This window comes from Diplotaxodon limnothrissa, linkage group LG6 (assembly GCF_057381915.1).
Source record: "Diplotaxodon limnothrissa isolate DT_005_m linkage group LG6, D_limnothrissa_male_GT1.1, whole genome shotgun sequence".
NCBI lineage: Eukaryota > Metazoa > Chordata > Actinopteri > Cichliformes > Cichlidae > Diplotaxodon > Diplotaxodon limnothrissa.
The window spans coordinates 29,909,126-29,925,400 of record NC_140601.1 but is presented as its reverse complement, the minus strand read 5'-3'; the positions used below and the strand labels follow the sequence as shown (position 1 = coordinate 29,925,400).

Below are 16,275 nucleotides of genomic sequence, written 5' to 3'. Positions count from 1 at the left end.
TGAGGTAAGGAATGCATCAGTTTTCCTTTAACAATAGACTTGGTTAGGTGATTCTTCAACAATAGGCTTGGTTATGTGAAAATATATGAACACACAAAATATAAGGCATACTTGGTTAGAATATAAGGCACACTTGATTATATTGTATTATAGAGATTTGGTTATAATGTATAATGTAGAAAATCTCTAACAGGGATTATTGGAGCAGAATTGACCATCTTAGTCTAGAGGTTTAGAGGGGTGCAGGAAACACTTGTGGTATTAACTGTGGAAGTGCCTGGAGAAACCGAACTTGGGTTAACAGCACATGAGACAACTTTACTGCGAAAGCAGCAGCCCCACCAAACCGAGCGTAAAGCATCCAAGAAAGACGTGTCACAGCGCTCCCAACATTTCAGTGACCGGTAACAGCACAGCAACCAGCAGGGTAATCAGTTATGACTGTGCAGGGATAAAGAAAGAAAGGTGACCTGTTATTCACAGTTCTGTTGCATATAACCGTACTGCTGGATGTGCTGAAGGAAAGTTGAGGCAATCCTCACACAAGATCAAGTGTGAGATAGAAAATAGTTGCTGAATCAGCTGCAGCTACATGCTATGTTAACTGATGTCTGTATGTCGTTTTAAAAGGCTCTAAATAGTTGATGCTGTTCCTTTGTTGTCTGCCTTGTCTGCATTATTGTTTATAAAAACAACAACAACAACAACCAACAACCACCACCACCACCAGAAAATATTAGATTAAATCAGCCGATGTGGTTGAATTTCATACACGTAAATATTTACAAGGAGGAAAGCAGATCTCGCCTGAAGCAGTAGTGTTTCACTCTTTTTCTTTTTTTCTTTTTTTTTAAAGAGTAACACTACTATGGTCACTACTTTAAGTGATTCATTGTCATTTTTGCAAAAACAAACCCCAACAACAAATGAATAAACGTTGGGGGGGGGGGCTTTTTACCAGCAAGCCTGCTTTCTTCTGAATGTATCTATATAGTCCAGTTTCCCCTTTAAGAGATTAGCCTAATGCCATTGTGCGGGTTAACAAAGGCCACTGCTGTGGTACTTAGTGAATGGGATTTCATGTTTTTCCTTTTAAACAAAGACGATTGTTGCAGAGACCAGACCTGGTCCACACGTTCCTGAACAGGTCCATCCTGACAGACAGACAGACAGACAGACAGACACACACACACACACGAAACAGTTCCTCACTGATAGAGGGGACAGTTTTAATGTATAAAGAGACCAACATGTAACACATTTACGTACACGATGGCTTGATTTTATAAGCGAGCTCCAGTTGTTTTTACCTGACAATTACTGTAGTTCTAAATATCAGTGACCAGCTCACATGTCTTCACGCACCAGGAATAACCAGAGGAAGCACATGCAGTGAGGTCACTTAAGGAGGCGATTTAAGTGGATTATCCCTTTACTGTTGAATTAAGGAGCCCCTGTGGCTTTAGCAAAAATGGCTCAAACAGCAGCTGTGGCTGGAAATAATAGTTTTCACAAGTAAAGGAGCTCTACGGATTTGTGAAGGAACAACTTTAGTTTCAGTTCATTAAGCTCTGCAGAGAGACGAGCAAGCATGAATATTTATTATTTGATAATGTCAGTCAAACGTCTCTTTGCTAACCACCAGTGCAGGGTACGCTAAATGTAAAAGTGCTGCATACAACATAAAGTATGCTGACCATACCTTCCTCCTCCTTTCACATTTACAACCACAACATTTTTTTTCTTAGGAGCCAGAAAACATCTTCAAGCAGTTTAAGTTACATTAAAAGGCTTTGATATACTTCAGGAGGTGCACCTGCTCAGGTTGGATGCTTTAAAAAATCAGTTCTCGACCCGACTTTCATGTTTTGGGGTTTGGTGTCTTTAAAACGGATAACTTTTTAAAACGATGTTTTTATTGCTTTTACTGTAACAAATAGAGTCAGCTTGACTAATATTATGTCCACTGTTTATATATTATCTTGAGTTTTTGTTTCAGTTTTAAACTTTTGTTTGGCTCCGTTTTAGGTGCTTCCTGTCCTGCTGCTTAACAGTATAGAAGTAATTCACTGTGGAGTTATTACAACACATTTACCTGCCTTCAGTTAGATTAAAGCTGTTCACGCTCAGAGACTTTAATAGACTTGACATTTTAGAATTAATTAAATCCTGACACTGTGAGAATGTGAAACCTAAAAGCTTTAAACAACAGGAAAAACAATCCAAACAGTGCAAAAGTCAGCGTGTTGACAGTGAGACGTCGGTGAGTTTTCTTCTTTATCTTGGTATTTGAGTGAAAGAATTTGAAGAGTGGTTTCTGGAGAAATATAAAGGGATACCTGGAGATTATATACGTTACTTTCAAGGAGAAATTGGAGAGGAGTGTCTGTCTGTCAGAACACTTCTTAATATAATTCATTAGATTATTTGTACAAAAACATTTAGGTGATTATGAGAGAGTCATACGGGAACACACAAAGCTTCTGATTCAGTTTGAGAGCAGTGAGCAGGTTACTTCTGAATGAGGGGTTTAATAGTGACGACGACTCGTGTGAGGAGCGTGTCAGCCTGCGTGTGTGGGGTGTGTGGGTGGACTGCCGTGCACTTTTTTTTCTTTTTTTAAAAAATGTTTGTGGGTGTTTAATGTCTTTGCCGATTAGCCATCTGCCTCTCACCAGGCCAAGCTTTGACGTCACCTTAATCTGCTCACCTTTACTGCGTGACCCTGGGCTCATACTGCACATCTTCCCCAGAACTGGATCTTTAACATAAGATAATCTGTGCACAACTAAACCTGCATTACGGTTAGAAAGCTTCAGTATGGATGCACTGAGAGTCGCTTAGAAACTTCTCTGAACCTCTGTCTGCTTTGCTTTAAAGAATAATTTATGAGAGATGCTGGTGAGTTTTTATCCTTACCTTACTTGCAGTAACTACAGTTTACACTGCATTAAGCCTCTTAGTGTCACTCATAATGAGTCGATTTAAATAATTGTTACTTAAAATACTATCCTGGTACTTGCTGCCAGGATTCGGTAATCAGGTTAAATCTTTGCTCCTCTGGGCCTAAACGGCGCGTCTGCCTGGTCTGTCTGTCAGCGAGCTAACTGGTTGTTGCACTTTATTTGCTGTTGTTAAATCACTGATTAATTCAGAGACCTGGTTCGCATTTAAACAAACACAGTTCACTTTAATGGTTTCCTCTGCAAATAACACAGTTCGACAAATCATCTTATTAAAATGTGTTTTTATTTTTTTAAAAATAAATTAAATTTTACAGTTCTGACAACTCCTGGAAAGTTGTTCCAGGAGTTGTCCCCCCTCTCCCACCCATCACCACCACTACTACCACCATGTGTGAGCCTGTGTAATGTGCCAATTAAGTGGAGCAGTTAGAGTCACCCTGACATCCTGTTTGCCCCCTAACAGGACACACTAAAAGCACCTGATGCTTATCATGCATTGGTCCAGTGCGTCAGGCGTTTAGGTTTTCTGTGCACACTGTGTGAAGCAGCGTGCATGCTGCAGGAATCCTCTTTAGTTCCTGTGTAACTTGGCTTTTTTTCTCTCTCTCTCTCTCCTGACAGGTGGGTCCAGCGGGGTCTCAGTTTGGGCTCCTCGCTTGCCTCTTTGTTGAGCTGTTTCAGGGTTGGCAGATGCTGGAGAAGCCCTGGAAAGCCTTTTCTAAACTGTCGTGCATCATGCTCTTCCTTTTCCTGTGCGGCCTTCTGCCGTGGATCGACAACATCGCCCACATCTTCGGTTTCCTCAGCGGCCTGCTGCTCTCGTTTGCCTTCTTGCCCTACGTCACCTTCGGGACATTCGACAAGTACCGGAAACGTATCCTCATCGCCGTCTCGCTATTGGCCTACGTTGGACTGTTCGCTTCCCTCATCGTTTGGTTTTATATTCGCCGAATTAACTTGCACTGGCTGGAGCATCTGACCTGCTTACCGATCACAAACAAGTTTTGTGAAAAATACGACATAGACCACGACATCGAACATGTGGTGAACTAGTCTGGAGGCCACAGATGACATCTAAATTATCAAACTGCCTGTGCTGACGGCCTACTAGCAATGATGTGATCAGTCATTTGGGTGGGAACTTTTAAATCTCTCTCTCTTTTTTTATTTTATTTTTTTTATTGTTTTCTACTCAAACTCCATGCAACCAGAACTGGATCACTTCCTCCTCAAAAGTCAGGTGACTTTCCTCCTTCCATAAAACATATCCAGTCCTTTTTTAGTCCTCTGTGTCTGGTACGACCTGCAATGTTAATTTGCTAACTGATGAACATAAAAAAGGAAAAGGCACTCAGGACATTAAAACTGCAAAGAGCTGATGGATCCAAAAGATCTACGGAGTGAGAGACTCCTTCAGTGTATATGAAGAGTCGTGTTGAAGTAAAGAAGCCGAGTCAAAGAAGGAGGTTTGAACGACTCTGTCTGACAGTCGTTTCCCTTTAACTCTGTGGACGACGATACCACAGCGGGTCATCAAGCATCTTGTAGCCCATTTCAGATGCTTCCTTGTTTTCGGTAACACTGGATTAACACTACAGACGCCGTCTGCTGCTGTATTTTTTTTTTGTTTTTGTATTTGCCCATTGCGCGTATGCACTTGGCATGTCGATAGTCTCCGGAGCAGTGAAATGTTATGCTAAAGTTAATGATGTGATCCAAGTACTAACAGCAGTTAAGGCACGGTTCAGTCTACAGCACCTAGTTGCCTTAAACAGAGGCATTTGTTATACTTTGAATACTGCTTGTAATCAACTTTGTAAATAATGAGACATTTTTTGACCCTCAGCTACCAAAGCAAGTTGTCATGCTGCTTTTATGAGCTCGTGTATGCATGATCTTTTTACAGCCACTTCTCCGTATGCCAATGCCACGAACAAATTTTTACTTGAGCTCTACTTTTTAATCACTATTTGATCGTATGTGTCTGGTAACACAGCGGTGCCTAAACTGTATGTTTTTTTGGGGGGGTTTTTGGGGTTTTTTTTTTATTTAATCTGTGAAAAAAAATGGACACAAGAAAACGGTATTTGTTTAGCAGTGATCTCACGGGCTGCTTTTCTCAGATCAAATTAAGATTTGTACTACATTTCCAACTCTGTGAAACAGTCAGACTCACGGGATCACCTCCATGTTTCGCCCAGGTACTGAAATGTTGGTGAAATGCACCGTAAAATGCGTCGCCCTCTCCATTTTCACTCGGTAATGTTCTCTTCTCTTCTTTCTTCTTCTTCTTCTTTTTGTTAAGGAAACCTTTACTGTGCCTTTTGACGTGTGCGCATCTGAATGTTTAACATGAAACACAACAAGCCATTTCCACCATCATGTCTGTATGCAGCAGCTGTACGGCCAGCTGCATGTGCATCGGGACCAAATAATGTCACCCCCCCCCTTATTTACTGGAACAAAAGGGGAATGCTAAAATTAATTAGAGGAGATGTTCACGGTACTGTTATATGTGAAATTATGTGTATTGAAGCAACCATGTGAAAATACATTACACTGTCAACAATACGTTTGTGAGTAGTTTGATTTCATGTTTTCCCAAACCTGACTGCACTTACTCCCCAGCAATACACCCATCATATGATGAACTGCTGTAGATGTGGAGAAAAGGAAGACTTATAGAGATCACTTGATTTTTTTATTTTTATATATTAGTGCAGGGGGACAGTATTGGCCTGGCAAAGACTCCAATCCGGCCTGCAGGACAGCTTTGGAAAATATGAAGGAGAGTGTACATTTTTGGACCTTTTTTAACTGTAATTTTTATACATTTTACATCTTTTTCTACTGATAGACCTCCCCCACAGCCATTTAAACTACAACTAAGTAATAGATAAACAACCGGAACTTTCTCTTATTTAATTGTTAAAGATATCACAGAGATTAAATGTGTAGTTAAGTATCTTTACACTGACAAAGCGGAGTTTCAGTCGTCACTTGGTTGTATATGGCCTTTGTCGTAAAATGAGTTTGACATTTATTGAAGGCTGAAAGCTTCAGATATGTTTCCTCGGTTGCTGTTTTCTTCGGTCAAGAACAAACTTTAAATGTCAGTTTTTCCAGACACTTCGGTCCTCAGCAAGCCCAGAAAAATAGAAAAATGTCAAAATGAACATCCCCCTTTCATGTTCAGCAGTAATTAAAAATGTAAATAACATATGAAGACAGAGAGGTTAGAAAATAAAATTTTTATTAGAACAAAACAGTGTAAAAATGAGTTTGTCTTGATTTAAGACTCCGAGGCAAAAATGGAGGCTGTCTACAAGAAAAAGTTGACAAGACCATAAAGAAGACAGACTTTTAAAGTGCCACACGTCCGATTTATAAACGGTCAGTCACGGGATCACTGAAGTCTTAATAGAAGTTAAATGTTAATATTTAGCCTTGCTGATATCCCTCCTTTGTCATTTTAACTGCTGTTACATATTATTGGAGAATTACTAAAGGAATTAGTTTTATTTAAACGTGTCCTCACTGTTTAAAAAAATAAAAGAAATAAAGAAGGCAGCAGTTCTGTTGGACACAAATGTCCAGCGTTTATCAAAATAAAGATTTGGGATTTTGGTTTTTGTGTAACGAACTCACTACAATGCAAATCAAATCTTGCTTTCAGGACACTTTTGCAAACCACTGCTGTCGACATCTCTCTGTTTTTGGCTCTCTGCAGACTCAGAATTCACACGTCACTTCCTGCCAAACAAACAGGCTTCACTCACAGACAGCGATGATCACAAACACTCACTGCACCGCTCATCACGTGCCCCCTGTACCCCGTTTCTCAGGGGTCTTCACCTCCTTTCACAGCGATAGAGAATCCACATCAAGTCTGTGTCTTCAGCAGCCACTGTTGCGCCGCATGAAGGCGTGGCCCCTCACGGGGTAGAACATTTCTGTGAAGTTAAGGGGCCCCACCGTGATGTTGCTGGGGCCTAGCATTTTAAAGCCTGACTTCTGGTAGAAGGGGACCAAGAAGTCCTCACACATGAGCACGGCACGGCGGACGTAGGGCAGGCAGCGGAGGTACTGCAGGTAACGCCACATCAGGATGGAGCCTTTTCCCTGCTGGCGGAAGGTCCGGTGGACGGCCAAAACGTGGATGTGAACGGTGGTCCCGTGAGGCTTGTGTAGCGTAAGGGCGTCCTGGAGAGGAAGAGGAGAGCTGTCAGTAGAAGTAAAACATCCTGCTGGGTACCCACAGAAATATTTAAAGCTTAAAAGACCCCCAAAAACCATCTTTAATAATTAAAGCTAAATGAAGGGCTCAAGTTTAAATGACTCTGGTTTCATTAAAAATAATTTCATATTGGAGTTAAAATGACGTCAGCAGGATTCATCATCATAACTTTTAGTTGAATGAAAAGTATGAGAATTAAAAGATGGTGAATAAACTCTTGAATGATAATGATGATTGTATTTGGGATTAAAAGCTGCATATTTTGAAAATATATCAGCTACATGTTGACTCCAGCCTGCAGTCCTCGAATATTAAATGTTTATAGCAAACAGTCTTTCATTCTTGGTTGGATTCGCATAACTGCGTCATCATGAAGAAATTTAAGATCTGATTTTTTTTTTATTGTTTCTGCTAGGTGGAAACTTAAAACTCGTACAGCTGCAGGCTTAAAAGAAATTGTCAGGCAGCTTCCATGATTATTGTTGTTCTCTCTTCGGTTGGCACTAAACTCGTATGTCGGCAAGATTTATCACCATCCACTGAATTTTATGCACTTGAAGCGCCTCTCTTAATCTGTGTTGAATCTTTGCTCGACTCTCAACCGGAGATAAATCACTGTCCAGGTGTCTTCCGCTCCGTCTTACCGTGGTAAGCCTCTCCTGGTCCCACAGTGAGCCGATGATAAAAGCCACCAGCCGTCCCTCCTCGAACCAGCCAAGAGACAGCTCAGGACACAGAGTAAGGAAGTGACGCACCTCGTCCAGGTGGAGAGGACACTCACCGGAGACAGAGATGAAAGCTGTGTGAGGAGGAGGAGGAGGAGGAGGAGGAGGAGGAAGAAGAAGATAAGGGTCACGGTTGCCACAATCAGACAGTTTTATTAGTTGTGCAGGATGTTAAAGAAGCTGAGCGTAATGTTCCCAAATGTACTGACTGCTAAGCACAAGGAAAGTGTACAGGACAGTTAACTGAAGAGAATCTGCCCGTGAATAAAATCAGTGATGGCTCAGGTTTGTAGAGAGCTTTCTATTCAGTCGGAGAACATAAATAAAATCTGTGTTTTTAGCTGAGAATCTCTCCCCGCAGTTTTCTTAAAAGACGCTTGGCGTGCGTAAATCTGCATAAATACGCGCGTCCTCTGAAGAAATTCAGGCAGGTATTTAAAAGCACCGTTGCTCTGTAACGTAAGTTCAAAGAGTCTGCTTACCTTCTCTTTCAATCTCGAATACACTGATGGCATCTTCCGGGCTGAGGGAGCGGAACTCGCTGGCCGGCAGCGTGTGGCGGCGGCCCTGAGGCACCGGAGAGCGCATGGGGAGAGGCTTCAGGAAAGGCACTGCGCTCACCACAGACATAGTCCTGATTATTCCCAGAAAGTTTCGCAGGAAAACTAAGAGTGCTGCGCTGACAATTTCCTGTCTGATTTCGTGTCAGTCTCTTTTTAAACAACGAGATGAAACTTGTCTGGCTGTCCGTGATCCGCGCGTAACTGTACAGCGAGAACTGGCGCAGACTGAACAGAGTGGAGCGCTTCCAGTATTTATACCGTTTGTAATCCTGAAGTGAGCTGTATGGATAAACCCTTTACTCCCCGTGAGTAAACTGAACCATAAACATATTTACAGGAGGGATAATCGTCTTGCCTCCATCAGACCAACCGATTTGGATTTGCTTAGTTCCTACACCAAACTCGTGTTCGCCTGCTGTAAAGTCAGGTTTAAGTTTCATAAAGTGACGCGACTGGGTTGGAATAAACACAATAACGTAGGTATAGATATTTGGAAAATTATTTTCTGGCTGGTTAATCATCAGAACGTCTGTGATGATTAATTGTCACACTGAGGAGATTGCGTGTTTCTTAACTGGGCCAACTTAAGGGCTCGACTTACCACTCTTCATGTGATTTCTCTGAAGGAGACTTTTGTCTATCCATAGCCGCTTTAAGCAGAGTTCACGATTTTTCCATGGGTTATTTTTCCAGTTCTGTAAGAGGATTAGGCTACAGGATGTGTAGGAGCTTGTTTGTCACCTGGTGGGGTTTTAAGCTCCCTGAAGAATTTATCCTCTCCAAACAAACTTTTACCCTCATGAGATGAAATCATAAAATAATTTACTGCATTTTATCGCTTTTAGAGGGCATTTCCCAACAAATTAATGCAAACTGACACCGAGAGCAGGATATACAATGCTTAACAAATTTATTAAAACACCACCTAAATGTGAGGTTTATGCCACAGTTACACTAAATTAACAATACTGATGATTAGCAAAATGACTTATGTTTGTCTAATAGTAAATTCACCAGTGTGCTTATTTAATGCGAAACGATAATTATTGTTGTCATCCTTGAATTTACAAAAAAAGCTTTTTATTAAGATAACAAATGAAAGCTATTTATTTGCAGTGCTGAACAGAAAAATTAGTTTCAGTGGTTGACTTTTGTGCTCATGTTTATAGGTCAGGTGATGTAATAAATGTAATGGGGACACCTCCTTTTCTGACACTAAACACTTCTATCCCCACGTTCTTCCTAAAAGACAAATTTTACATGTTCTTGTTTGCAAAACTGCAACTGTGCTGAAGATGTTGAGACAGTCGCAACAGTGCTGTTCAGCAAAGGAAATATAAATAATCTGTTATCTGTGTTTTCTCCTGTGTCTTTAGGTATGAGACGGTTTTAAATATTGTTAATGCCGTGTTTTTTCCCCCCTGTGTTTTTGTAGCTTGTTTTTGGATACAATGTCTTCGTCACAAAGACATGCCTGGGTTGGGTTATTTGGTGGCTGTAGGTGTCAATGGTTGTCTTTCTCTACGTGTGAATCTTGTGATAATCTAGTAACCTGTTCAAAGTATTCCCTGCCTCTCAATCTGTCTGAGATAGGTAACCCTGAATCAGATAAGTAGAAGAGGATGGAATATTCAAGTCACATCAAGAATATTTCCTGGTTTTCAGTCTTCACAAATTTATAGACCTGTTCCTTTAAAAACAGATTAAACTGTCACATATTCTGTCTCCTGTACACTAATGGGGTTTACTTTGTAAATGTCTTTGAGAACTTGGAAACTGAGAAGATTATCATAAAAATCCCCCCAAAAACCAAATCTAAAACAAAACAGATATATCCTTAAAGCAAACAACTGATGTTTAATTATGGGGCACTGAAAATTAATAAACTCAGGCTACTTCAGATGTATATTTGTGGAAAGATGTTAAATAATAAATAAAGGAAAACTTTTTTTTATTGTTAACTGAGCTGCATGTTTATTTGTATAGCGTTCACTGTGCAACAATATTAAATCATTTAGGTAAGATCCACAAAGGATCATAGATCTCATTCTCACACACACACACACACACACACACACACACACACACACACACACACACACAGAGAGAGAGAGAGAGAGACAGAGAGATGTCTTTTTTAACTATCGTTACTTAGGAAAATATAATTTAAAAGGGAACATAGCTAAATATGATGAAATTTCTAATAATAAATATTAGTAATTTACAGCAGAAAACGAAATGTAACCATTAAAATATTGGCGTAAAATAAAAATGTACACAATTAGAGTAAGTTAGAGAGTCTCCCATCAGCAGATTACGAATCATACTTTACGTACAGCCTGCGGTCTTTCTCGGTGGCTCCTGTTTCTGGCTCTCGGCGCCCCTCAGTGGTGACAGCGGGTACTGCGTGATGACGCTGCCACACTGCGCTTCATACGTAGCCCGCGTAGCTACGTAAACACGTGCGCTTCGCTGCTTCCAGGTTACAGTTTTTTTTTATTCCACCGTCATCCTCGCGCTCCAGCATCGCTCCCTGACAACAGCGGCGATGGCGGAGCCCGTAGCATCGGATGCAGCGGCATCATCACCCACACCGGGCCCCTCTCCCGTAGCCAGCCCGGGCTCCGAGCCTCCTTCCATGGCTCTCTCCCCCACCGCGGACGGGTCACAGCGGCTGCTCTTCTCCCACGACCTGGTCTCCGGACGATATCGCGGCTCAGTCCGGTTTGGCCTCGTACGGATGATCCACGGCGAGGAGGATTTTAACTCAGACTCGGACCTCGACGATGGCGGAGGGAGAGGCGGAGACGGCGGCGGCGGTGGAGGAGGCGGACGAGTACCGTGCGGTTCGGACACTGAGAGCGCCGTGGACACCCCAAGTCGGCCTCTCGGGAGGGGATTTGTCCGCGTCCAGTGGTACCCCGAAGGTGCGAAGCAGGACATCAGGGAGACAAAGGTACCACACAGCTGCTAACGTGCTTACTGTTTACCCCGGCAGTCGGTGGTTATCTCAGCCTGACGTCAGGACTGCTTTGTTTCACCTGCCTGTTGTGGTTTTTTGGAGAGGGGGGTGATCGGCGGACTTGTTACCCAAGCAGTCATCAGCTTCACCTGATCCATCAGACTAAAACCTGCAGCCTAGCTCGCTAATTGGCTAGCATTCAAGCACACAAGCTAGCTAGCAGTTTAGCTCGTAGCCTCATGTATTTCAGCTGGTCCCGGCAGGTTGAGCAGGGTTGATCCACCTGACTGCAGCCAGCTCGCTGCTAGTACACCAAACACACACACACACCACTGACCGGACAGGTAGGGTCTTGCACAGGTCCTGTCAGGTGCACCTCCCTGCTTAGACACCTTACACCTATTGATTAGCTCATCCTTGACTCAGTGTAGATCCTCAGCTGGGTGTGACCTGGCCTGAGACCAAGCTTTGTGTGTGATAGAAGATCTCTTATTATTATATAAACATACATATCTGAGTTGAACCTGATCCCAAGCACCGAGGTCAGACCAGGAGAACGAGGCTGTAATTGTTGCCCTGTCCCCTCTATCAGCTGCAGATGTTTTCCAGCTCAGTCACAATGAATGAGTTAGTTGAACAGCAGGGATTTAATTTGAAATTTTTAATTTCTTTAGAGCACATTTACTTTTCATTGCGTTTATTATTTACCTTAATTAGTTCAGAACATTGAAACCAAACTCGTGCTGCTTCTTTTGCATCATTGTGAGCATATTTTTGCAGTTTTTTTTTTTTTAGTTTTTTTTTTTATGGCTGCTGGTCATTTTAATATTTTAATATAATTTTGATAGTGCAGATATGCTGAACTGAGAATTTATAGTCTATGGCTGATAATTTCTAATGCTCCTCTATAGCAGGGTTTTACATATCTAACACTAACAATAATTGCTTCCACCCAATTATCTGCTCGATCTCCCTCCATGCCTTGGGGTTCTGTAGTGTCCTTTTAGTCATTTGAATCCAAATCTTGTTGATTACTGTGCTTTGTATTTTCTCTGTCGTTTCAAATGTCGGGAACATTACCAAGAAGATTTGAATTAGTTTTTTGCATTAGTTCACACAGACCTAGAGACTGGATGGAGAGTGGTTGCTGGAGGTTGCTGTCTTTTGCAAACTGTATGCTGCGCCAATAACCTCCTTGTGGTTGCTGCAGTCGCCTGTAGTTTGCATGGAAGGTGTCAACTTGCCCGTATTTGCCAACAAACCATTGAGCACTAGTGAAATTTACACTGCTCACCTTTAATGTAAGAGTTGTACCTTACTGCTGAAACCACCATGTTTCAAAAGGCGTAACTCTTTACTTTGAAGGCAAACATTAGCTATTAACACACAAGTGTTGCACTCTTCAGTTTCACTGCCACTTGGCGAATAAAGAAGTCAGAGTCTTCTCTGCAAAGGACGAGTGACCACAGCAATCACAAAGAGCTTTTTGGTGCAGCACCTTGTCTGGGCATCAGCGCCTGGAGATTCGGTTAATTCATAGTTTCAGATCATCCTTAAGGACACTAAACCTAGTGTAGGTTATATTTTTTGGGAGGGGCTGTTAAGTGAAGAGGGTACAAAAAGGGTACAAAGATCAGGGAAGACTGTGCAAATGTCCTCAGGCAGATTTGATATGGGTCAGGTGCTTTACCCATGAGCTAAACCAGCACCCAAGAATTTAGACTCTTGCATCCCAAATAGTACAGTTGACATTATTTTAACTTTAATTAATTACATCACTCGTTGGTGGTGGTTGGACACTGTGAACCTGTATGTTAAAAATTCAGCTGTCATTGTTGATCAGTAGTTTGTTGATACTACCAGTATGTTCAACACTGGGGCGATTATGTGGAGTGCAACCAATATGAATCAATACCTTTTAACTGAGATATCAAGGTGATTGATTAAAATTCTGAAGGCTATTGAGGTATGAAATATAGATTTAGACTCCTGGACGCCATTCATTTGTTTTGAAGTTTAAAGTCTGCATTTATAAAGTAGACAGCAAATATTTGCAAACCTCTGGCGATTTCTCTGAGTGATTGCAGTCAGTCCAAATCAGACTGCAACAGCTTGTAGAAAGATTGCCACCCATCAGGTAGGTTGAACCCCCTGGGTCGTAATATTCCCAAAGTATTTGTATTTAATGTATTTATTTAACGAAATATTCATATTTGGCGCCCCTGTATCGAAACAATATAACAATGCAAAAATACACTGACACTATGCTGTATTGATTTTTTTCTTTTTTTTCCTTTTTCTCACTCATAATAATTAACAGAGTACCACACAAAAGCATGAATGCTGGTAACAGTGCCAGACACTCAGATTTTAAGCTCTACAAAAATTGACCAGAGGAATCTAAATGGTCCGTAACACTTTGACTGTCTGGTGCAGTCAGCTGCTGCCTGTATTTGTCTAAGTGGCCACGCCCTGAACTCTAGCATCCTTTCTTCTTCTACTTTCAGCTGCTCCCTATATGGGTCTTCACATCTGCCTCCATCACACTCTATCCCTAGCATCCTCTTCTGTCTCATCAGCCCTCTGCATGTCCTCCTTCACTACATCCATGAAACCTCCTCAACATCCTTTGTCATATATATCCACTATCCCTCCTCTGCACATGGTCCAACCATCTCAGCCCTGCCTCTCTAACCTCTTCTCCAAAACCGTAACCAGAGCCGTCCCTCTGATAGCCTTATTTCTTCTGAGCATCTTCAACTCTGCCACCTCCAGGTTGACTCCCTTTATTTCTCTCCTCACAGCCATCTTTGAAACCTTCCCTTTTGCTTTAGCCACTATTCTTCTGTCACAAATCACCTGCGACACTCGTCTCCACCCACTCCACCCTGGATGAATTATAAAAAAAAATCAGAGATTAAAACCATTTTTCTCCTGGGCAGTTAACATGCTTTTTAATGCTGTACATTTGAACATTTTAACATGGAAGTCTGTAGTGACTGGATTTTGGAGCCAGCCTCGAGGAACAGCAGTGTGGAGCGCTTCAGCATCAGACCTTGAATTCAGTCGAATCTGGACAGCACATATGTGATGTTGGTACAGAAAGTCGCTAACCTGCATCGGTATAAACTACAGTCTCAGCCTTCTAAAACCTCTTGTCAGCTTCAGTTCAGTTAGACATGTAAATTGCTGCGTACATCTTTGTGTAGTTTTACCATTTTACCACCAGATAATGAAGACGTTTTAGCAGGTGCAGACTTTGCAAACCTGTTGTTCTGTGCATCCTCTAAGCTTCTCTGGGGTTCTCCTGGGCTTTGTGGAAAAGGGTCACAGAGTTTAAAGGAGGACAGGCCTGGAACAAGCTCACACAGACTCATTTCAGAGACAGGATGCGACCAGAAGAAGCCTATTTTAGAGCCCAGCGCTGCCTTGCTTTGTCTTTCCAGTTAAATGAGAAAAGTTCTGGTCTGAGTGTCATTCAGACCTCAGTCAGAACAAAGGCAGAACGACGCGCCCCTTAAACAATGACGCTGATGTTTACGCAGCACCATGTCCTCTGTGTCGATGTGCACATGTATGGGTTTCATTGTGTGTCGTATTCGTGATTTCTCCTGTGCTTATCTGCACGCCCAGTCTCAGCAAGCTCATTTTGCATAAATCCTGAGAGTACAGTTTTACATCCTAATCAATCATTCATGATCACATCCTGCAGTATGCAAAGTTGCACATCTTCAAGGTGCTGTTTGCACAAAATTTCAACTTTTTATTTATTTATTTTTTTCTGCAGGCTGCACCTCATTTTCACTTCACGTTTTCTCTCAGGAGCGATCAGTGGAGAGAAAAGTGATGCTTAGAGTTACTCTCGGGTTTCATAAAGCAGACATTTTCACAGCGAAATAAGATTTTGGACATTGCGACCATTATGTGCAAACTCTAAATGATACAAGGCGATCAGTCTAATGTAGTTTCTTTGTTGCTTCATTTTAGCGCATGAAAGTGAAACCGTTCAAAGTTAAAATGATTGAAATGCTAAAATCTCTGCTTGCACAACGAGGAAGCCTCGCAAAGATTTAAAATGTACACAAACGTAGTGTTGCCAGAAACAGTATGAGATTAAACAAAGTGGTCAGTTTAATGAAGATCTGCCAGCAGGCGTGGTGCCCCATCGAGCAGCCTCGTACGCCACTGGTATTACTTTTGATATAAAAAACTATCAACGACTATGAGCTTATCTGCATGTTGCAGACTCTTTAAAAACTCTATCTGGGCTTTGTGGTCACCCTCCTGACTGACGTTACAACACGGTCCCATTGATTTTTAGTATAACGCACATCGAGGAAGGAACAGTGAAAATGAAACGGCAAGCTTGCTGAGCTTGTGGTGTGAACATGCATCGTGTACGACATGTTCGGTGTTACTTTGTTTATTTAAAAATGCACCAGCGACATCAGTGTACATTTAAATAGCTATTTGGCGGTGCGCTAAACATCTGAGAACATCCGTGTTTACTTTTAAGCCTGCCCAATATCTAATATGGTGAAGGGTGGGGACAATATGAGAAGCTGTGCTGCTGATGTTAAAGAGGTTGTCGCGGTCAGAGCGTTAGCAGCTCTCGACGCCATAAACTTTGAGTTGTTGTGCAATGTCAAGCCAATAAAACCATTCAATTGCACAAGAAAAACAACTGTTGTTATATGATTTAATTTATGATTACTTTTATGTGATTGTCAGTTTATGTATCACTCACAGATGTTAAATTACCGGTACCGTATTTTTCGGGCCATAAGGCGCACAGGATTATAAGGGGCATTAAGTGAAACAA

General features: G+C 41.8%; 3 protein-coding genes across 3 annotated transcripts in view; 2 read left to right on the top strand and 1 right to left on the bottom strand.

Annotated features, from left to right (window-relative positions):
- The window catches only part of LOC146630817 (inactive rhomboid protein 2-like), a 49,464-nt gene extending 45,229 nt beyond the window's left edge, over positions 1-4,235 (top strand). Inside the window, exon 18 of the mRNA XM_085354972.1 lies at positions 3,588-4,235. Coding sequence (XP_085211098.1) covers positions 3,588-4,019 — 432 coding nt within the window. The 3' untranslated portion in view covers positions 4,020-4,235. The remainder of the gene's footprint in view (positions 1-3,587) is intronic.
- Positions 4,236-6,863: 2,628 nt separating this feature from the next.
- On the bottom strand, positions 6,864-8,558 carry aanat1 (arylalkylamine N-acetyltransferase 1). The gene is made up of 3 exons (XM_085356119.1): positions 8,411-8,558; positions 7,848-8,002; positions 6,864-7,169 (listed from the first exon to the last, which is right to left on the bottom strand). The coding sequence occupies exons 1-3, from the start codon at positions 8,556-8,558 to the stop codon at positions 6,864-6,866; spliced, it is 609 nt and encodes a 202-aa protein (XP_085212245.1).
- A 2,443-nt stretch (positions 8,559-11,001) lies between these two features.
- Positions 11,002-16,275, top strand: part of ube2o (ubiquitin-conjugating enzyme E2O) — a 45,069-nt gene continuing 39,795 nt past the window's right edge. The window contains exon 1 of the mRNA XM_085354971.1: positions 11,002-11,447. Coding sequence (XP_085211097.1) covers positions 11,040-11,447 — 408 coding nt within the window. The 5' untranslated portion in view covers positions 11,002-11,039. The remainder of the gene's footprint in view (positions 11,448-16,275) is intronic.